This window comes from Anopheles stephensi, chromosome 2 (genome assembly GCF_013141755.1).
Source record: "Anopheles stephensi strain Indian chromosome 2, UCI_ANSTEP_V1.0, whole genome shotgun sequence".
NCBI classification, from domain to species: Eukaryota; Metazoa; Arthropoda; class Insecta; order Diptera; family Culicidae; genus Anopheles; species Anopheles stephensi.
Genome location: NC_050202.1, coordinates 49609686 through 49632000, shown reverse-complemented (window position 1 = coordinate 49632000; position 22315 = coordinate 49609686). Strand labels below are relative to the sequence as shown.

At 45.8% G+C, this 22315-nt stretch overlaps 2 protein-coding genes across 10 annotated transcripts; both read right to left on the bottom strand.

Moving 5' to 3' along the window:
• Positions 1–4200: 4200 nt before the first annotated feature.
• Positions 4201–19409, bottom strand: LOC118502517 (proline dehydrogenase 1, mitochondrial). Of its 9 annotated transcripts, none has more exons than XM_036034774.1 (12): positions 19259–19409; positions 17188–18343; positions 11792–11913; positions 9244–9330; positions 8972–9162; positions 7130–7194; positions 6883–7061; positions 6648–6822; positions 6400–6561; positions 6120–6311; positions 5860–6037; positions 4201–5785 (listed from the first exon to the last, which is right to left on the bottom strand). In XM_036034774.1, exons 2-12 carry the CDS (start codon positions 17638–17640, stop codon positions 5580–5582), a joined length of 2010 nt encoding a protein of 669 aa, XP_035890667.1. In that variant the 5' UTR covers positions 17641–18343; positions 19259–19409; the 3' UTR covers positions 4201–5579. The 9 variants fall into 9 exon arrangements, with proteins under 9 accessions (XP_035890667.1, XP_035890661.1, XP_035890662.1 ...); XM_036034768.1 differs by lacking the exon at positions 11792–11913 and adding an exon at positions 11188–11309 and having other exon boundaries at positions 19250–19407; XM_036034769.1 differs by having other exon boundaries at positions 19250–19405.
• LOC118502518 (beclin-1-like protein) lies at positions 18228–22276 on the bottom strand. The gene is made up of 3 exons (XM_036034778.1): positions 20956–22276; positions 20694–20889; positions 18228–18343 (listed from the first exon to the last, which is right to left on the bottom strand). Exons 1-2 carry the CDS (start codon positions 22113–22115, stop codon positions 20778–20780), a joined length of 1272 nt encoding a protein of 423 aa, XP_035890671.1. The 5' UTR covers positions 22116–22276; the 3' UTR covers positions 18228–18343; positions 20694–20777.
• Between the last annotated feature and the right edge of the window lie 39 nt (positions 22277–22315).

Here is a 22315-nt window from a genome sequence, read left to right as displayed (position 1 = left end):
ATTCCATCCAGGCCGTTCCCCCACAGTGAGGACTTGACTATCCAAATATACGGTATCAATTAGTCTAGGAAGCCAGAAATAGCAGGCCCGACCTATAACCGGTCGTTGGGTCAAGAAACAAGAGGAAGGCTCTAGTTACTGCTGAGATCTGCCATGGACTGCGCACCTGATCCGTACCAAATACCAGCCGACCTTGGGATTCATTCTAGCTAAGGCAAATGCGCTAATAAACTTCCTAACCACAAATCTATCTTTTCAACCAAAGCAAAAGATGCCGACGATGGACTTCGGACTGGCATTCCGAACGGTCATATTCACTGAACCGTCCCAATGTTCTGACTTGAAGACCCCGACCTGCAGTAGTTTTCTGTTGGATTCCGGGTCATTCCACAATCTACGGTAACGAGAAGGCTGATTTACTGGCCAACGGAAGGTCGGTCCCGTCCAGGATGTGTTGTGATAGGCACACTTTCATGCTGAGACGCCATCCAGCTCACAAGCGCATTAGTCGCTCGACACTGAATGATCAAGTTTCACAACCTGGTGCACTTCAACTATATGAAGGGTTCCGAACATCTGTTACATACACGTTTTGATATTCACAGGTATAAATGATCTTGTTCTTCCTTGACACTAAAACCTCGAGAGGTCTCGGCCTACCATTTCTGGCTCTCTGTGACTTGATTTCACCCATAGCAAAGTAGTCAGCCCTGCGTGCGGTGCGGGACACGGTCTGGATAGGAATTGAACCCCGTTCCCGCCGTATAAGGACTAATTGTTATGGAAGCACATCAGCATAATGACGCTAGAATGCCACATCCTTCTAAGAAGCAGGTTCACTATTCGTTCTTGTATCAAATTTATAGTGTGTGTAAAATGCAAGCCATCAGATAATCGTTTCTCCTTTTTCTCTTGGCTGAGTAAAGGAGAACGAGCGGATCATAATCAGAGAGAGGGCACACGGCTCGCTCTAATAACCCACAGCTCATCACTTGGCTTTTACTATAGAACCGTCAGTTTACGGCCTACGGTGATGTGCAACTTCTCGACGCCGCTCGGACCCCCTTATGTCCGCCCGATCTGCGTGCTGCGCTAGCGATGTTTGACACGCACGCACGTGGTTCTGGGCACCGAACAAGCGAACGTCATTCGTGGAATACAATTGTAAACATACGGGTACAGATAGTCGGTTGCCGGTTTTGCGTTTTCTTTGGAATTCTGTCTTGCCATCAATGGGATAACAGGTGGAAGTTTTACAATGGCCATTCATTGACAACTCGGTATTGTACGGCGTATCGTATGGAGAAGCTTTCATTCTGAGCTTTCTTGTGTTTATAATACAATTCATTTGTGTTAGACGTGTAGGGGGCCATGTAAATAATACGAATAAGCGAGTAGTAATAAAGAAACGAGCATCGATTCATTACAATCCGTGAGAAGAGGTGTAATAAATCCTGTTGAACCATTCCGGGTCGAAATAAAAGAGGATTTATGCATATAATTTACATTTTTAATGATGTTTTTGCTTGAGCGCCGTTATCGCTGTTAGCCTCCTGCACTTCAATATTTTGCTTTACCGCATGGTGTGGTGGTGTGCACCACGTGTTAATAGAGCGCTACAAATGTCACCGTACAGTGGCTGAGTTAGGGTTCTGCGCTCTTTCAAATTGACCGTTATTTACGATCGCCCGTTCGGGAAAACTTTAATTGTTTTAATTTTTATAATTTAGTTATTTTTTTACTTACTTGCTTACTTACTTTTTTACTTACATTATTCATCATCTGGCGGACGAATCAACGCCAACCATTCCATCTCAATTTGGGCCTCTACGCCTCCTTTTTCGTGTGGACGATCTAAAAGAACTTTACTGGTTGGGTCGTCCGGTATCATTCTCATGATATTATTATTATTACTATTATTATTTATTGTCCGCCAATGATGATTTAACAATTATCTTCTACACTCAAAGGAAGAGCGAGGATGACAGTGGCATTAGGTGGCAAGGAAAGAGGCTTCACGTAGACGGACACGAAAACGAGACAGGGGGACATTATAGTCGAACAGGTGATAGCACTTATTGAATGCCGATAAAGCTCGTAGCAGAGGACCGTTCGAACCGTAGCAGGTGTGGCGGGATGGGATATAAAGGGGAGGTCTATCGCGGAGGCGACGGTAAGGAGCATAAGGGATGGTAGACAGGAGGGAAGGGACATCAAGTTCATTTAACAGGAGACCAGCAATGAAGCTACGTTATGAAGCACGGTTATGGAAATGCCTTTCCTCAGTGGTTTCTAGCCCAAGAAGACGGCAACGGACTGGATAGGGTGGGAGCAAGATGATAACCGTTAAGGAAGCGCCGAACAGCTACACGAGTGAATTTGCCCTGAACACTCTCCAGTCTGGCTAACGCAGTAGAGCCTAGAGGAGACCAGACTACAGCCGCATATTCCAAACGCGGATTTCAGATGCTAGCCTAATGATCAGACCCAGTGATTTGTTAGCCTTGCTGATAACATAATCATCGTGGGAACTGAAGGACAGCGTCTCGTCGAGCCACACACCTAGATCCTTTACAGAGGATACGCGACGCATAACTGTATCACAGATGGTGTAGCTAAACGGAATCGCAAGGGATCGGGTAAACGAGATCACACAACACTTATCGGGTGACAGGAGTAGGCCATTTTTGCGATACCAAACAGAGAAGGAATTTAGTACAGATTGGAGAAGACAACAGGCAGCAGATGAAGACAAAGGAAGGAAGATCTTGAGATCATCTGCGTAAAACAGAAAACTTTTGGTGGGGAGGATGGAAACACAGTCATTAACAAACAACAGAAATAAAAAAGGACTAAGGACGCTACCTTGAGGAACACCCGAGGAACCTACGAAGGAGTCGGATAGACAAGACGAAACTCTAACTCTATACGATCTCGCAACCAGGTAAGTCTTCAGCCATGACAGAAACCGACCCACGATACCAAGTCTCTCAAGTTTGGCAATCAGCAGATCGAGGGGAACACTGTCAAAGGCAGCACTGAAGTCGGTGTATACGACGTCAGTTTGACGACCGGATAACATGTTCGATAGAGTAGAGAATACAAGACACATAAGGTTGGAGGAAGTTGTGCGTTTGGGAATGAAAACATGTTGGTTCGGGGATAGATGGCCAACAATGGTAAGAAGGATGGAGGGAGAATAATTGATTCAAGGATTTTGGAAATGGGGAGGAGTAGTGAGATACCACGGTAATTGGAGCAGCAAAGCAGACTTCCATATGGTAGGAAAGGAACCCTCATTGATGGATCTGACAAAGATGCGAGTCAAGAGGGGAGCAAAAAAGGAAGCACACTTCTTAAGGACAGAGGAAAGGGATACCATCAGGACCTGGCGAGTAGGACAACTTGTGCTTAGACAGCGCAGACAGTACAGAGGAAACATCAACATGAACATCATTTAAGGAGAAGACGGCATGGCCAGAACACCTAAGCCTGGCTAGTCTATTTAAGATCACCGTATAGCTCGTAGAGCTAGTCATTGCATCGGCTCCTTCCACACATATGGGGTGTGGAAGGCCCAAAATCTGAATCCGAATATCTTCCTCTCGAGAGCGGCTTCGTCAGTTTTGGACAAGGTCCATGTCTTACAGGCGTATGTTAGTACTTGGACTATAAATGATCTATAAAGTCCCAGGTTCGTCTGTCGCCAGCCAGAACACCCTTGCGTGTAACTGAACGTGTCTTTGTTGCTAGCGGTACTGACTTTTGACCCCAGATAGGTGCAGATAAGTGTTATATTTTCTGAAGGCCTCCGATTCGGATGCTTCCTCAACATCAAACGGGCGCCTCTGTTTTCTGATTCAGTATATTTATTGTTTTGTCTCAGAATTTTTACACATCTTACGATCAGAGTTTTTGCAATTAATTAACAGACAATGCCAGTTACACCCAGTTGCGCCGCCAGGAAAGCTGCTGCTCTCGTATCATCGAGCTCAATTGAGTATCAACGGTTCCACCGATGGACACGGGATACGTTCAACCGGGGGGTGGTGTTTGTGGTGGTGGTGGGTTTTCACCACAACATTCCTGTAGGTTTTTGTTTGTTTAACTTAACCGCAATTACACCCATTCAATACATGTGAACATTAACTTTCGTTTTTGCGCCCTCCTTTCCTGGTGTGCCTTTCGTTTGTTTTCCTGGCTTTCCTCGCCCTGCTGTTATATCCTGTCCAATATCGGTTATCCAGATCCATGTTTTTTTTTTCTCTTTTTAATAATATTCATCACTAGCTTCGGTAATTATCATATTTTTTGTTTGTTTGTTAATCGGCTTCAGTTCCCTCCGTATGCTGCATCGACGGAACGTATGGAACATATGTAAACATTTACGTTAAGAACGACGGGTTTTGTTTTTCTTTTGTGAAATATTTGTATCGCGATACATCGTGTTGCTTCTGCTTTTGGTTTGTTTGGTATGTACCGCACACACACACACATTTAAATATGATTAAATTCTCACCTAACATTTTGTTCTATTTAAACTGGCCACTGGGTCACACTGGATATTACACATCATGATTGAACACCAGCCGATGATGATGTACTCGCGCACTACGCAACGGTTCGGTTCACATTTAATTGAATTTTCATATTCAGTTTATTGTCAGCACTTTTCAAAGTGTGTGTGTGTGTGTCTTTGAGAGTTTGCTAAATGTGAGTCTGTTTGCTTCCGTTGCTTTCCTTTTCCAACCATCGCGGTGACGGCTTTATTGGTATCTAAAATTTGCCTACCTTGCGCGTTTGTCTTTCCTTCTCGAAATAAGCATTTATATATATGTAATACTAACATTCAATGATGATGTCGTTTGACTCGTTCGACTCTTCTGGCAAAGAAGCATACATATAGATTGCCGCAACAACGGACACACACACAGGCACACGCACGCACGTAAGGAGTTGAGTGTTGATAAAAGAAGCAAGTCGCTGCAAGGACTGCAAAGCAAGTCAACTGTATAAATTACCCCTAACACAAAGGAGCATAAATAAGGAGCGAATGAATCCGGACGTAACAACGATTGTAATTCGAATTGTCGATCGAAAAAGACAACAAAGCATCGTACCAACCAGCCTTACTCTGGCTGACGTCGAACGTTATAGGAAGATATACCGAAAATCACTGGGCTTACAACAAACACAGCACAAACATTATTGTGATCGTCAGCGTCAAACAAAACAAACAAAACTATGTACATACATTTAAGAGCGCATTTGCGCGGGACCGAGTAAGAAACGGCAGCAGTCAACAATACGTCGAAGATGAAGACGGACAAACACTACCACCATGTAACACATCACGCGAACACCGCCGCCCCGTATCAAACGGGGTCTTTTAAAATCACATTCCACGGCTTTGATCGCAGAGTATAAAAATGGCGCTCTTTGTTCTGAACAGTGAGAGGAGGATTAGCTTCACAGGAGAATGTTGCTGAGTGTGTGGATGTGAGTGTGTGTGTGTTTTTAGTGCGATAACCCACTAACTGCCTGCCCAGCCAGGACGCCACGTACGCAAACGGGGACATTTAGATAGGAACGTATTTGCCCTTCGGTTTGTAAAACAGCTGTCCCTTGGCTAGCCGCTTGGTGATCTCGGACAGCAGCAGGCGCTTTTCCTTCTTGATCTTTTGCAGCACACCCTTGTTTTCCTGCGCTCGTCGCGACAGATATGGCAGGACTTCGTTGACCGGACCGTACGGGATGTATTTGTAGGCCGAGTAGCCTGCTTGACCTGTGGAGTGGCGCAGTGGCGCAGTTAGATTAATGCTCTCTCCGGCCATTTGCTCATGATTGCCATTTGCTTACCGAGCGGGAACGTGATGTAGTCGCACATGCCCAATAATTGACCGAAGCAAATCACCTTATCCTCCGGATGGATACCAATCTCCTCCATCTTCTTGATGGCAAACCGGACCGTATCCTCGTTGTGCGATGCAACCATGATGGCGATCTTTTTCGGATCGACATTAGCGTCCTTGAGAATCTGTTGATCCGAGAGAGGGAGAGAGAGAGTTATGGGTTTTTAACGTTACGTCCGTCTGCTGCCGCTTACGGAATAGCCTTACCCTAATGCGTCTCAAACACTCGGTTAGTGTTTTGTGGTACATTTCGGTAGTTGCTTCAAAGGAGGGATTGGTGGGATCTTCATAGCCGAGGGCGGCCGCACGGGCACGCTCCTGCTCGATGTACGCACCGCGTACCAGTTTCGCACCGAAGTAGAAGTTCTGACGCTTGGCCTGCTCCAGATCCGTGCAGACCTGTCCGATAGTTCCCCCCCAAAGAAAATGGAAGAACATTTTAGTATGAATATTGTAACAAAATCACAAACATTGGATCAAATCTTACCTCTTTGTAGGTGTCCTTCAGATAACACTGGTAGGTGTTGAACACGATGGCCTTTTCGGTGTTGTACTTTCGCATCATTTCGAGAGTAATGCGGGAGATGGCTGGTTGGAAGTAGGTTTGCTCGGCGTCAATCATTATACGTACGTCAAGGTCTTGAGCAGTCTGTCAGACAGAACAGAACAATAAGCAGAAAAACAGAGTAAAACAAAAGCTATCCAAAAGCAAATATTCATCCAAGTAACCCCTACCTTAACAATAGTATTCAATCGTCTAATCATGTTACGGAACATTTCCTCTTCTTTGGGTGGAATCTTTGAGATCAAGCGGCGCATCTGTCCCGTAACCGGATCCGGCACGCGGAACGTTTCACTCAGCTGACAGTCCTCGTTGATGATACCGGTCCACGGGAAAAGATGGAGAATGCTGTAACGAGTCACCATGTCAGCCGGGCTCGACCCCACACACACACTCGCCGCTACCTACCCATCTTTGTCCGATGTCACCTTGGTCAGAAACTCCTTTACCTCCTTCTTGTCGGCCACGTTGCCGAGATAACGTTCGAGATCTTGAATGGTTTTGTGATGTGTTAAAATGTTACCGGTACTGCCGGCCAAATCCATCATGTATCGGCGGGCTTGCATAATTACTTCCGACACTTGAAGCTGTAATAATAAAGCGTGTGATGTGAATAAAATTCTGGAAGCATTTCCAAGCCAAACCAAATACGTACTAGCAGCTGTGGTCTACCGAGGGCAGTCAGCTTAATAGCAGTGATACCTGTACCAAATGTTGCACCTGCAATGAATAAGGATAATATTAGTAAAGTAATTTTAAATTATTTAAAATCGAGAACTCCGTTGAAAAAATAACTCCTTTATGTGTTCCGACTGCACAGGTAAATTTTAAGTACTAAAAAAACTCCCAGCTGGTGGAGGTGGCACTCACGGGAACTCACGGGAAGCAATGTACTAAAAAGCGTAAACGTGAGCTCCCCAATTTCCAGTGTGACGCGCGTACATTCGATTCGCACACGAACACACACACTCATTCAGAATGAAAAATTTCCCGCCGGTTTATCCACCCGGGTTTCCATTCCCCCTACCAGTCCACATGCACCACCGAGCACCATGATTTCTATTTGAACACTGTTCGCACACTACTAACAGCTTTGCTCTGCCCACTCTCTTGCTGTAACTTAAATAGGCCAACGCAGTCGGAGGAAAAACACGACGCTCAAGCTATTCTGTGTATCATACCACCCTGTTTCTATCCGTATGATGGACAGACAGGTGCCGTACTGCAAATCGTCGTGTCGTAACATTGTAATTCCTATAAATCATATCCCTTTGTTGCGTTAATTGCGCCTACAGGCTACATGATGGTGGTTAAAATGACAAATAAAATATAAAATAATCTATAAAAGGTGAATGATTTTATGACACTTCTCGTCAGACGAGAATTCGCATAAAAAGAGCCACATAAGGGAATTGCATGTGAAGCAGGGGACCACAAAACCCGGCCACAAAATGGTATGTTAGAAGGTCAATGGCAGAAACGCACTATCTCACAATCAGGTTTTGTTCGGCGAACGGACCCAGACGAACAAAAAATCGTGTTTTTCGGTGTGGAAGAATATACAAAATGTATCAAGAAAATTGTGGGTTCTCCGTTGTCCGTCGCCTGACCCCTCCCCAAGGGCATTGTCTGAATTTGGCGATCAAATGGCTACCGCACGCAACCCTGCAATTTCTGCCTGTGGCAAACAACATAAAGGAGCAGATAGAGAGAAGAAACATAGGGGACAGGAGCAGTGGCGAAATACATAACATGTTTGAAAGAAAAACTCGATCCCAAACACCTCTTCTTACACTTTAGGGTGAGTGCCGGTTGACTCCACACAATATCGAGCACCACCACCGATGGTGGTCACCGGAAGGAAGTGAAGCGTACCAGAAGACGATGCGAGACGACCGACAGTAGCTACTTCAGTTCTTTCCGTTGCAACTTGATTCGCTCCGCCAGCAGCCACATCGGTGATGAGCAATAAATAAAATTCCAAAAAACCCGGGGCGCGGCAGACCTGCTGATTGCAACGTGGCCATCGTTTCACGATGTGGGGAAGCGGTATGCGGCAAAAACTTCAACCTCCCCCCCCCCCCTTGTTGCGGTCCGGTTCTTGAATGTCAGCGGCAATACGGCAAATTGAAGAACGTGGCTCGGCGCGTTAGTGTGTGAGCATTCTTCTCGCTGCAGCTGTGTACCCGAGAGTGCATCGTTCGAGAAGAACCGCTTATTATGCAACCTTAGGCGCATACAGCGTGCGCCTGGTCAGCGTATATTTGCAACCTGACCTGAACTCATTTTTAGCATGACACGTTTTGCCAAACCCGTACACTGTTTTGCACCAGCGGCACAATTGCCTTTTATTGGGACGGTGGCGGTGCCATGCAAAATGCCGTACGGAAATGGGTTGTATTTTTAGCGAAATTTCACTTTTGTTTTAATATTCTAGACGGATTGTAGGATGTCCTAGAAAAGAGTCTTTCGCCTGCCTTTCTATCCACATACGCACCTTTGACCGCGTCGAGACATTCGAGGAACGTTTCCATGTTGCGTTCGCAGGTTGCCTCATTAAGGTAGAAGTAAGTCCTAGCGCTCTGCACCTTGTACCGCCGATCGGCAAACGTTTTGTCTACGCTGTACTGGGGCAGCGAGTCAGCACTATCCTCCGATAGGTTAGTTCCCGCGGACGAAACAGAAGCTCTAAAAATAAAGCAAAAATACCGATATTGTAAATCAGCTGTTTTGAACATTCAAACTAGGACGATCGATCGATTTACTTACTCAACTTCACGCTTCTCGGCCTCCTCTTGGGATAGATCTTCCTCTACCGAGTAGTCAAGAATTGGTTTGACACCGAACGAACGCAATCTAAAAGGTGTGTGTGTCGAATGGAACATTTAATTATTGCCCATACTCATCCACTACCAATCGCTACCACTAATCGATGTCTAGTTTTTATGGTGAAAAAAAAATGTTAGTAAAAAATAGTTGTGTGAAATTTTGTATGGTTTAGTTAAACTATAACACACTATTTGCAAAAATTCAAAATCCAATTTGTACATTAAACACAAGATAGGGTAATGAGCAACAAATGGAGGAATAAGACACTTCCGAGGCCACAATCCAAGAGCCCATGGCTGCTTTCGTGTGACAATCTGATCTCTATCGTCGAAAGAGTCCTAACTTTCGCAAGTTTATATTAATCTCCCGCAATGCCACCGGATGTTGTGACAAACTTCATGCACTAACGGACATTTGATTCGCTCACTGACTGCATGTAAATTACAACTTAGCTTGTCTATATAACCGCCAATGTGTGTAATAAAAATAAGAGTAATTAATCAAAAACCAATACCGAAAAAGGAACGGTCGTTCTAGCTTGAAAGAATATCCCGAGACACTATCGTATGCATTAAATTTCTGATGTCAATAGCAATAAAACTATTACCGAAAACTCCGTTTGCTTAAATCCCTGAAATGTGAGAAGCATTACAGAATAATATTGAGAAGCCATGGATATCGAAGGTTCCATTTCTTCCAGCATTTCTGGAACTTGATGATCGGAAGGAACTCCTTTCTGACCACAGACCACATCTTTTCCAAGATATGTATTCTTCCCCTTTTTGGACGGATACATTGAAGCCTATAACCTAGAATCTCAACTAATGAGCCACCAGACGATAAAGCCTCAAAGTTCCTCATCAGTTTGGGTTGCATTTTTTGATAGCTGAAGTTACTAAAATCCCACAAGTCTAAGAAGCATCATAGAGAAATATTGACAGGACTTCTCGGGTTATTCGGCAAACAGGCGGGAACAGATTTTCAGCTTTTCTGGGCCTAGATGATCAGAAGCTGACCCCTCCTGTCTACTTTTTTAAAACATTCATCTTAGCCAATATATTATTCACCGTTTAGACGGATGTACTGAAGCCTATACCGTAGAATCTCAGCTATAGAGCCACTAGACCAGAGGCTTATTCCTCAACAATTTCGGTTGCATTTTTCGATCAAACTTCACTCAAAGCGATTAAAACCAAAACATCTTCAAACTACGCCCCTTATAAAACATGATACAAAGCGAACTATGCACAGTTGGATACATCTCCAGAAAAAGTCACAAAAATCAGTCCAATTTGTTTAATGCATACGTTAGAACACTCTAAGAACTCTATTCTCACTAAAACAACGAGCTTTCCATCCATGGAAAGAGCTCAAAAAACGACTAGTAAGTAAGTATGTATGGTCATGTTCTGTACAGACTGACTGTGTGTAAGGGCAGTGTGCAGGAGCAAGATGAAGCTGCTGGTGCTTGGTCAAACACTGTATCGGCTCAGACGATTCAATCTTGCATTACACGACACAGATGGCAAACAACCAGATGTACAGCAAGACGCACGGACGGACGGACGAACACAGACAGGACAGGGATGGACACTTTAAACAGATGACCTGGGGAAGTTGGGAGGAGGGATGAGTTTGGTGCTTCGTCACAGAAAATTTCTGCTGGAACACAGAAACACGGGAAGCGACTCGGAAAGAACGGTGTGCAGCCAAGAGTTAGCCAAGAGTGGGTCCAAACCAAGAGGAGAGTGTGTTTGTGGGTTTGGTAGATGTTCGCTTGGATGCAACGGGGGGTTTTTCCTTCTGTATGACGCGCCTTTCACAACCGGGTAGAACGTATAGAAATAGCAACAGCAGAAGAAAAAAAAAAGAAAGAAGAGACACCTTTCTAATGTTGGCACGATCCGGATACGATCCTCGCCTGCCACAAAATGCCCATAGAACGTTTGCTTCATCAGATAGATAAACAGCCGGTCGCCCATTATGGCTCGCATCAGTTTCATGAGCTAGCGGGTGCGCAGTGCATCGGCGAGGAGGATCCCACCGGAGTTCCCGGATTTCCAGCAGCCCGATACGACCGATTCGTTTTTCCCGTAGGGTTGTTCGGTCCGCCGGTGATCCATGATCGGTCGAGATTGCCGTTTGCGTTAGCACGTTTGTGTGTGTGTATGTTTGTGTTTAATCCGTCATAAGTGAGGTTGAATTTTTGTGTGAAATTTTACATTTAATATGTTTTGCAGAAATCGTAATAGTAGAACGACCCACGATGACGATGCCCCCCCCCCCGGCCGTTAAAAAATGTAAATCGGTTATGTAGCAGTTTTTTTTGGTTTATAAGAAAAAAATGTATACATGAGTAATAGGGGAAAAAAAAGAAAGAGAAAAAAGAAATAACACGATACAAAAGATACAAAAAAAGAAGAAGGAGGGAAGAAAAGAAAACACAATACCATTAGAAATACTACTAATCGCTAGCGGTTACATGTACCTTTCCAGTGTTGGGACAATCTTGAGCTGATCTTCACCAGCGACAAAATGGCCATAGAATGTATACTTCATGAGCAGCGTAAAGAGCTTTTCGCCGAGTATGGTTTGCGCGACTTTCATCAGCTGTAAATCCACACCAACGCAACGCAATGGTCGAATTTTGCACAGGCCGGGAAGATGAATTGAAGGTGTGTGTGTGTGTTTGTTTTTGCGTACGCGGACAGGATTCATAGGGGGGCGGTTTTTTTTACATGCATACAAGGATGGCATCACACACAACGGAGCCACACACACATCATCATCATCATGTTGTCCAATCCAATTTTTGTTGGGTAGAATAAGTTTTGTTTTCCACCCAATTTTGCGCCAATTCCAATTTCCGTTGCGTACGATCGATGCCACCGCCACGTGCGCGTGTGTGTGTGGGTATTTTCAAATTTTGAATGTATGGTGGCGAATTCCAATTTTGATATTCACAAATTCCCGAACATTGTGATGGAGTAGGCAGCGTTTGGTGTAATAATTTTCGGGACGCATCATTTTGCAGTTGGTCAATTCCAGGCGTTCCAATAATGATGAATGAATATAGTGCGAACATGCGAACAATTTTGGCATCGGATCAGGGCACGAGATGGAGGCGCCCAAATAGAAATTTTGTTTCCAAACATTCGTGGTTCCAGATTTGATTTGCGGCAAGATGAAGGGGATGTTTCAAACGGGCAAAACAAGCCAACAAGTGAGGCGAGAAAGAGACAGAAAAAAGAGAGAGGAAAATACACATTTGGTCAGTTGTTAGTTACACAATATTTTCACAGTATGTGTTGGTTAGTATCGTATGCAGGTGTGATGTGTGTACAAGGGTTCTATGAGTTAATGTGATGTGATATAAGGAGCTACAGGGACAGAGCAGCTAACAATCGACCACAATAGAAAGCAGCAAAAAATCTATTCCTTGAACTTGGCGACAGCCTCGAAATCTTTGCAATCTTTACCATTAGGACATAAAATCAACTTCTTCAACTTGTGCGAATTTTCGTGTTGTCTATAGCCTCGTTCCTAAGCTAGCCCCGGTTCGCGCTCAATGTCATCCCAAGATCAGGGCAATTTGTATTCCATCTTTGTTAAGTTCGGTCCGTTTCGCGATGACGCTCAGATATGGCCGGCCGGTGAAATCGTAAAAGCAAATTCTGGACACTCGTAAAATTAAGTAACAGTGGCTAGGAGGGGGAAGAGAAGAAGCAACAGCGAAACAATCCCAACAACTCTCAGTCACGCGATTGTCACTGCTTTTCAAAGTATGTCTAACTTAAGTCGTCGAAATGGGTTGCAAAAAAAGAGAGACGTCGATCTTCTTATCCGAGTCTCAAAAGTAGCGCAACAGTGCTACCTACTATTTCGAAAACGGGACCAATTTATTGCCAGCCTCAAGTAGGTGAATCATTGAACCGGGCAGCGGAATTTATGGCCGCACTTTGCAACGCGGCTTGACGCACGTGGCAGCCACTTTTACCATCCCGATGCCGATCAATACCAGCGCAAGGGGTGTGGTGTGTGTCAGCTGAGCCAGCTGATGGGAGATAAAAAAAATACACACACGCAGACACACACACACACCCACCCAATCTCCCACACATCGGAACGGGCAACGTGCAATATGCATTATGCAAGTAAGTTGTACTACTGGATGGGATTAAAACTCGAGGGCCAGGGTTGTTGCAATGCGGGCATGTATGAAGGCATTGTGCGGGCGATATCGAAAGGAAGCAAAATGGCACACAGCAATGACGGGTGTCGTCGCGGCGACGATCGACGCCCCAGCGACCTAATCGTACGAGACCCGCGCACAGCCGGTCTTAGCGAGTCGCCGTCAGTGAAGGTTCCGCATCGTCGACGCTAACCGGAACGCGCCTGCCGAGCATTGCCAAGGTCAGCACTAGTTTATTGCGCGCTGCACATGGGACCAGCGACAATCCAGCGAGCAGAATGATGATATCCCCGGACCGGTCGACGATAATGATCGCCCGTACCGATCATCGTCATCGCATTATCAGATGTTCGTGCTGTGTAGCTCTTGCTCTGGTAGATCTTGCGTTGTTTGGTAAGATTTGTAAATAGCTTAAAGATACAATGTGTGGCTTAGCACATTGCCGCGGTTGCCAAGATTTTCGCGCAAAATCCCGCCACACCGTGAAGGTGTGATGTGGCGCGACTGTGCTTAATGCCCTTTGCCGCGCTGAAACGTGGGTACACGAGCGCGCTCTCTTGTTTAATTAGCGCCATTAATGCGATCGTGAAAGGACGGGTAAGGACGGACGGTGGAGACACGACGTGTCCTAATCTACTGGCGTCATGGAGCAAATCCCACCACTGTGCAGCAGACGGGGCCTTACACCGATTGTGAAACGATAATGATAGCAGCTCACAAGACCTACATTTCAACTCCAAACCTTGTATCAGAGAAACGTGTTTCGGTCGTGCAGCTTAATGTGTCCTCTCGCTTCTGTTTGCAGATTTGTTTATCGGTTGCTCGTGCTCAGCTGTGTGTATGCATAGCAACCTTAAAAACCTAACCGCTTTCAATGCATCATAAGATCACCATCATCATGTGACCATGTGTCACCGTAGTAAGATGTCAATAATTGTGCTAAGTAACGCTAATCTAACGGCCCGATTTTTGCCGGTTTAAAGTGGTTCCGGTTCAACGTGCTTTGTGCAACATCCTTTGAGGACACCACCGGGAGCAATTTCGCTCGATAGCAAATCAAAAACAGTGTGGCTGCTCCGTTCTCGCTTTCATTCGGGGTCGAAGATCAAAAGTGGTTGCAGCTTTGAACCTCTTCTCAGCTGTTAGTTGGCACGACTCTAACTTGATCTTCTGGCAGCACCAGCAGTTCACCGTTCACCGATCATCGGTGCATCGGGTATAAATATAGACAAAAACCCACTTGACAGCTCGCTTTTCGAATCCATTTCCTTACCGATCGAACGGTTCGTTAGTTTTAGATTGGTTTTTTGGCACACAGTTGGACTGGTGTGCAGCTCAATGTAATACAAGCTATAAGCGGCACAACAATGTTTGTTGCCGGTTGCACATTGCGCTTGGCAAATAGAATTTCGATTGCTGAATCAATCTTTAAGCATCGGCTAGGGATACTCCCAAAACTAATTATCAGTCCGCGTTAGCTCTGTATGGCTTCCGGGTAAGGACATGCAAGAATCTCGTGTTAACTGACGTCCACCATATGGTTACTCCTTCAGTTTTCGCCACACCAAAAATAACTCCGTTTTCCGGAGGTTGTGTGATGTCTATCACTGGGTAGTTGTCCGTTGGCCAAAACAGAAAAATGAACTCTTTGCCCTGTCTGCCCTGGCGGCCTGACAACACAGGCATAAAAGCCACCACTGCCATCCACTTGCCCACAGTGTGCGCACAGTTTTACACAGCTGAATGATTATTTCGATGGGATCCACGACACACATGTAAATGAAGTCTGGCCTAGTTTTGTGGTAAGGGCGCCAGACATCCTGCGTGGTTTTTCGAATGGAAGGAGAAACAAAAAATGGACATACAAGAAAGGATAATTTTAACATAGTTGTGTACGTCAGCCTTTATCAAACTCACGCCATCAACCCCTGTTGATAGGTGTGGCCGTTCGGATACAGGTGTGGGTGTGTGTGTGTGCTTTAACAGAGCGTTTAATGCGTCAGAGCCATGGTCATTAAGCAATTTGCTATCATGGAACACGGACAATTACAGGTGGGCACATATGAATGGAAAATGGATCAATTTGTAGCAGGTGAGTTTCTTTCCTAAGATTAGAATTAGAAGCGGTAGGATGGTCCTGGGCATAGTTCCCACCGCTCGCATGCTTGTACCGAAACAAGCATCCCAACTGCCGTCCCATTAGATCCGAAATGTCTCACATGATCCGCGACTTTCTGTAATCGCGTGACGTCTAGCGGCAACCAACACAGCATGAGCCGGTTTTTGTTCGCAATTTCCTGCCCACCCTCTAAGTGGACCACCGAATATCTAGGCAAGGAAACAACAACCCACGATGTGCCAAAAATACACCCGTGTGGTTGGGTTCGGTCTTTCGTTCAGTGAATGTTGGAGTGAAGCACCAACAAAAAAAAAAGGTCATCCTGTTCATGCGAATCACCACCAAACATGAGCACGAGACTTTTAGCACGGTTGTGGTGTGGGATGTTAGAGTATATGGATTGCCAACGGTTTGCCCACATCCCTACACAGCTGTGCACGAGTTAATGTTTTGTGAGTCGTCGATTTTCTTTTTTGCGATTGCGTGCGACCACACTTTAGAATCGGAAGATAGATCATCTTTTGTGTGTTTGCCCTGAATATCTGTGCAAAATGCTTCGGAACTAAAAACTCAACCAGTGTTGGATAAAATTAGCTCTTGCAAGTGGTGGTGGTGGCCACCGAAAGGTGGAATTTCGGTCTACACACGCACAGGTAGCTGCAAAAACAACTGTCACTGCACAACAGTTCGGTGGGTGTCTACATCTGACCCTCGATCTAGTGGCGATACCAACAGGATCGCAGCTTCGAATGTTTTTCCAAGCTACCCTACCGAAACTGCATAACGTTTTGCTGCTTCTTTGTAAGCGAAGATCGCACGCGCAAGGACGATTATGCAACCGATCGGCGGTGCAGTGGCTGTTGCCCTGGTAACAACCACAGGCGGGGAATCGATCGTAGCGTAAAGCCGACAACGACAGTGATTCGTTCTGCTTGATTCTAAATGTGTCGCCGAGGGCCGGTTAATGCATAAATATCCTTACGATGCCGACGATCACATGCATAACAACAAGCGGGATCCGGTTTAAGGACGTTATGACATCCACTTCTTTAGGGGCAGAAGAGAACATTGCGCAAGTTGCAGGGTGCGCGGTCCGCGAAATGTACGTCACGCTCTATTATCTGTTCTACTTTTCTACAACGAGAAGATGAAATTACCGTCAATCAAATGTGGATATGTGCTTGTTGGGGTGGCTTTCACAATAGCTATTGAGCTCTATAGTGCCATCAAAGCAGGCACGCTACTAAAATGCCTTCTCGGATCCTTTTCTTACACCTCTTGACGTAATGGCCTTTTCTGCTTCTGTGTTTGGTCGATTGCTAGCTAACACGGACGGAGTCGAGGATTTCGTGTGCATGCTTTGCGATGTCATGTGTGTGTGTGTGTGTTTGGGGAATGGGGTGACATGGGAAAAGAATGCTTCAGTATGATTAAGGGTCGATGATTAACGGGCAGTCGAAAGACAGCTGGTCGCCTTTGCAAACACTCTATTTGTGGACGGGAACGGGTTCGTTTTCCTAAGGCCTTCGGATGCCACGAAACACTGGACCACTTCACCAGCGCGTGCTCTTACCTTCATGTTGTTCTCCACCAGAAACTCGGAAGAACACAGCACGTACACAAGGTACGCCCGTATCAGCTCGAACGTCGTTTTGCTCTTGAATGCCGCATGCGGATCGTTGAAGCTCACGTCCAGTGGATCCCGCTGCGGGGTAGAGGGATTATTATCCTGCTGCTCCTGCCGTTGGCGGGTGCCGGTAGCCACCGGTGATGCAGCCGCCACCGTGGTCGAACGCCAACGGCGGGCTCCATCGAGCGAGTGTCCTTCGAGCGCTAGCCGGTGGTTTAGTGCCGCTAGAATGGCGCTCGGCAGTGGGCCCCGGTTGCCGGCCGCATGAATACCGTACTGTCGCAGAAATTGCTCCGATTTCGAGTACGTCAAGCACCCGCTGCCAGTCGCCGATGGGGACGTTACCTTGCGCGGTACCAGGCTATTGCAGCGCGAAACCGTACGCAAGAAGGCCATGCCGCGCGGAAAAGCACAAACTGGTACAGTTATGGGACAGGAAAATGGACTGAAGCGGTTGTTTATAACCGGAGAACTCTCGCGTGATCAGAAGTGGTCCCCCACGGGAACCAGTTTGCTCACTCACTTACACACACACAAACAAACGCACGCACAGGTATAGTCCACACAAAACCCGCGTCAGAATTTCCCTCTTTTTCCCGTTTGGGCGGATGGACTATAGAGAAAGGATACAGCTGCTGTGCTGCCCCGCGAAACACACTCACTACAGCAAGCAGGTGCTCTCACCACACAAACACTTCCACACGAGCGTAAGCACCGGTTTTTGCTTCTTCCTTCCTGCTGCACACAGGTCAGGGAGCTAAGGACGAACGACGACGCCACAAACGACTCGACACACCACCGAAGCACACACTTTTGCTCCAAAATATGCACACAAACGCACACAGTAGCAGCTCACAGCGCGATTCTTCACCGGCAAAGTAGGCGACGAATCCTTGCTGTCACACGGCAATACACTTTTCAACACCACTACACAACACCGTTCTGTCACTCAGCGTGGCAGGAGCAGAATGCTGGATAGGTGGTGGGGGGATACACACACCGACACGGACGGGGACGAGTTTTCTTCCCTTGTTAGCTTCCTCGGTTTTTTTTCTTTCTCGCAAGCCCCGAATCTGCTTCTGATGACGCTACCGGAATTCTGTGGACAAGACGGAGAAGAAGCAAATATTAAAAATGTTTACCTTGCTTGTTACAATTCTATCCCCCCATAAAAGTACAAGCACGTGCCAAGAAACCTAGCTGCGACGCAGAATGTAGGATCTGCTCGAAGGAATCGGCGGTTTAACGTGTGCCCACAGTTGGATATAATTTTAGGGAAGAAAATGCGACCGCAGCGAGCAGAACCCGGGAAGCAGGAAGCGCAAGCAGGGTTCAATTGGCGATGGAGTGGTCAAGAATATTCTCACCACACTCACCGGGATTACACAATCGCGTGCAAATTCACTCGCTCGCAGGCATGCACACGGGCAGACACACGTGCACACATGCGCAATTATACACAACGCACACAGCGGAGCGACAGAATTACGTAAATGAAACAAATTTTCCAATATTTCTAGCCGACAATGGAAATGCACCAACGGGAGACCCTTTCGGGGGTTTTGCACTCGAGATAAACGGAAAGCAAAATGGATAATCTAGGCCCCGTAAAGGTAAGGTAAGTTAAATCTCCTCTCTATGCGAAAAAAACCAGTCACAAAAATTTTCATTTCGTTCTTTTTTTCACTTTCCGCAGAGATTTTCCTTGAAACGAGCGCAAGAAGCATCAAATCCGCCCAACTATAGCTTCATTGCCGATATCGAACCAACCAATAACCGGGCAAAGCAATACCAAAAACCGGCAACCGATTAGCAACTCAAGGAGTCAGCAAATTTTTAACTGTCTAAAATTACATTCACTGCCACCTGTTCCAGTTGCGCTGGCTGGTTCACAGCCGACCGCTGTTTGCCGTGGTGACCCGTATCTACAAAATTCACCCTAGAATGGTACTATTTGGGATGCCTGCTCTACTATACAACTGCACCACTATCTTTTGCTACTAACAATTTTTACCGCACGCACTGAGGGAAGCAGAACAAAACCGTCCAGATTGAGCAGACTCGGTGCTAGGCCACGGGCACACGGGCGACTGATCGTCTTATTCTTTCGTTCTTTCCGCTGCGACTTAACGAAGTACAATACTATCCCAGCGCTTCGCGTTTGCGGTATCGACCTGATTGGTCGGGGTCTGCCATTCCCTTAAGCGGCCTGTACACGACGTGCGACGGTAAGACCGTCGTAAGAACGTCGTAAAATATCCCTTCGTTCAGTTAATGGCACGAATCTTCATTCAAAGATCGCTGAACATGGAATGGTAATGATTTTGGCGAGCAACATTTAATAATTGAATAAGTTTAATAATTTAAATAAAATAACATCATTTATTTAAATATATTATATTTTTTATTTACTAATAACTGTTAAACTGAAATTGAATCTTTAGTAAAAGACTCGAGAAGGCCCCCCTCCCCTGACAAAATTTGTTAGGCACTGTAGGATTTACGCCTGAATGTATGCAATCCGCAGTACACGTTGCGAAAGCTTCACAGTGTGCTTTCAGCGTGGTCAAAAATGGTTGAATAAAATCGAATAAAATATTGCTTATTATTCGATTAAATTCGATAGATTCGATTCGATTATCCTGACCATTTATATTGGCTAACAGGAGCTACGTAATAATTTTTGGTCGCGCTAGGAGTGACCAATCAGGCTTACAACATACACGGTGTTCCCGGACTGTAACGAAACATTGGTTCGATGGATACTTGTTAACGTAATATTCATAAAAGGACGAAAAATAAGAGTTCAAAGAGTTATAACTATTTAAAAATCCCACTGTGCAATAAAAATGACAGACCACAGTGGTGCACACAAAAGATTCTAGGGAGGGCCGTCTCGAGTCTTTTACTCACATAATATTTACGATTCTTTTCCCATTTATGCCTAAATGATTGAGCACACAAATCGCAAGCGAGAATAAGACGAACAAGATATCGTTAAGGACAAAAAAAAACAATTTAGATGCTTTATATCAATGATCTATATTACTTTGGTGGACTTTGAAGTTAGTATGCTACTAAAATTAATATTTTTCTGCCTTTTATCTAAACTTTTGTAAAATGTTGTCCGTTTGCAACAGCTCGAACAAAAATAACACGAAAGGGCCAACTTAACGAAGGCTGCTTTTGCTTTAAAAAATAACCGGTAATTTAAGGGACATTTTGCCACAGCCAAAATTACCCTCTTTGTTCAAATTTATCGAACGAAGGAAATCTCCGGTGAATCATTGCGCAAACCAATGAAAGATGAAATTTGCATTCTAATAGCGCTATTTAGATAAAAAATATAATTTCAGTATTGTTTTATTTACTATCAACGCAACAGAGAGTTATGTAATACATAGAGGATGTATTTGGCTATAATAACTATGCGTACTACTTCGTCTTACCAATCGAATAATATCACGACAGTTCTGCAATTTGCTAAGCAATTTCACACGCCCCGGAGGTCGTGCGTATGATGATATTGGGTTCTACCGCTTGTCCTCGGTGAACTGGGACGATACCCACGTGAGTACCCATTTCAGATTCGTTAGCAGATATTTCAACGCTTTCGTCCACTGTTCCTCCGAGTTGAATTGGATCCTGCAAGATAAGATTATCGTGAGAGGTAGGCTGATCAGCGCTTATCTTCCTTAAGTTATCACTTACTTTATCGAAAAACTGCTTCCCGTAGACGCGTCCTCAATCTTTCCTTTCTCCATCAAGTACGGCAAACAGAAGTCGGGATCTCTCCGGACGATTTCCTCCTTGAATTGCTGCAAGCAGTCCAGGAATGCGACCATCGCCGCATCATACTTTGAGTCCCACAGGAAACGGAAACCTCCGTTACCGTACAGCGGCAGTTCTTTGCCTTCGCCCAGCACCTCAACATACGAATGATTACCGTACGGTACCAGTCGGTACTGCTTGAAGCTAAAATTCAACTTGCGCGCCAGTGCCGACAGCAGCAGGCACGTCTGTCCCCAGGCAGCATTGATTTCCGACCAATCGACCGGTGCGGACGGTAGTCGCCCCAGCCGAAAGTTGTTTATCGTGCCGAAATGTCCCGAGTGCCAGATATGAAACGTTGCGTTAAATACGTTCGTTTTCTTCAACTTTTCCAGCTGGCTCTGGGCGTACGCCATCTGGCACTCGAGCGAACGGAACTCGTCCTCGGTGGTTATTACGTCTCGGCGATGTTTCGTGTACTCGCGCCAATATTTGTTCTCTTCCCGCTCGAGCCTTTGCTTTTCCTTTTCCTGTTCCTCTACCGCCTGGCGGATCGACTGCTCTTCGCGCGACAGATTGCTCAGCTCCTCGAGCAGCCGTGTCTCGTCCAGCTTCAGCCCGTCCAGTTCCTTCTCCAGCTCCTCAATGTTTGGCACATCGTCCGTCATTTCTAGCTTCTTCAAATAGTTGTTGTAATCGTTCCATTCGTCTTCCGCTATCTTCAGCTGCTTGTCCATCAGCTCCAGCAGCGTGTCGGTGCACTCGTCGCACAGCGGATGGTCTATTTCCGAGTTGTTTGACAGCGCGTCGAACAGTTCCGCCTTCACGCGCAAACTGTGACCGAGTGATTCTTTGTCCGGACCGTCGGAAAGCAGCATGAAGCCGTTGGTGTCGTTCGTCGATTCGGTCACCCGAAACGGAGGCACAAAGTGATCGAAGCTGGCCGATTGCGATTCCAGATCAACCTCCAGGTGGGAGTTTATCGGCAGGGCAAGCTCCGCCAGCGTATGTTCGCCCAGGCTGGCGAACGTATCGTCGACATGGATGGGCTGTAGGCAGCGCTGGCACGAAAAGCTGACGCTTACCTTTGCATCGTTCATTCTGCACACCGAACTGGACACAGCGCGGGACTGAAGGAGTAGGATTTGTAAAGTGATTTAATGGTTTGATTAGATTGCAGGTTCGTTTTGCTACGATTTTCTCTTCTAGCTTCCGTAAATGACAATGTTGTTGTGATCGTTTCGATTTGACATTTACCATCAAAATGAAAACAAACGTTCGACACATTTACCATCCATGG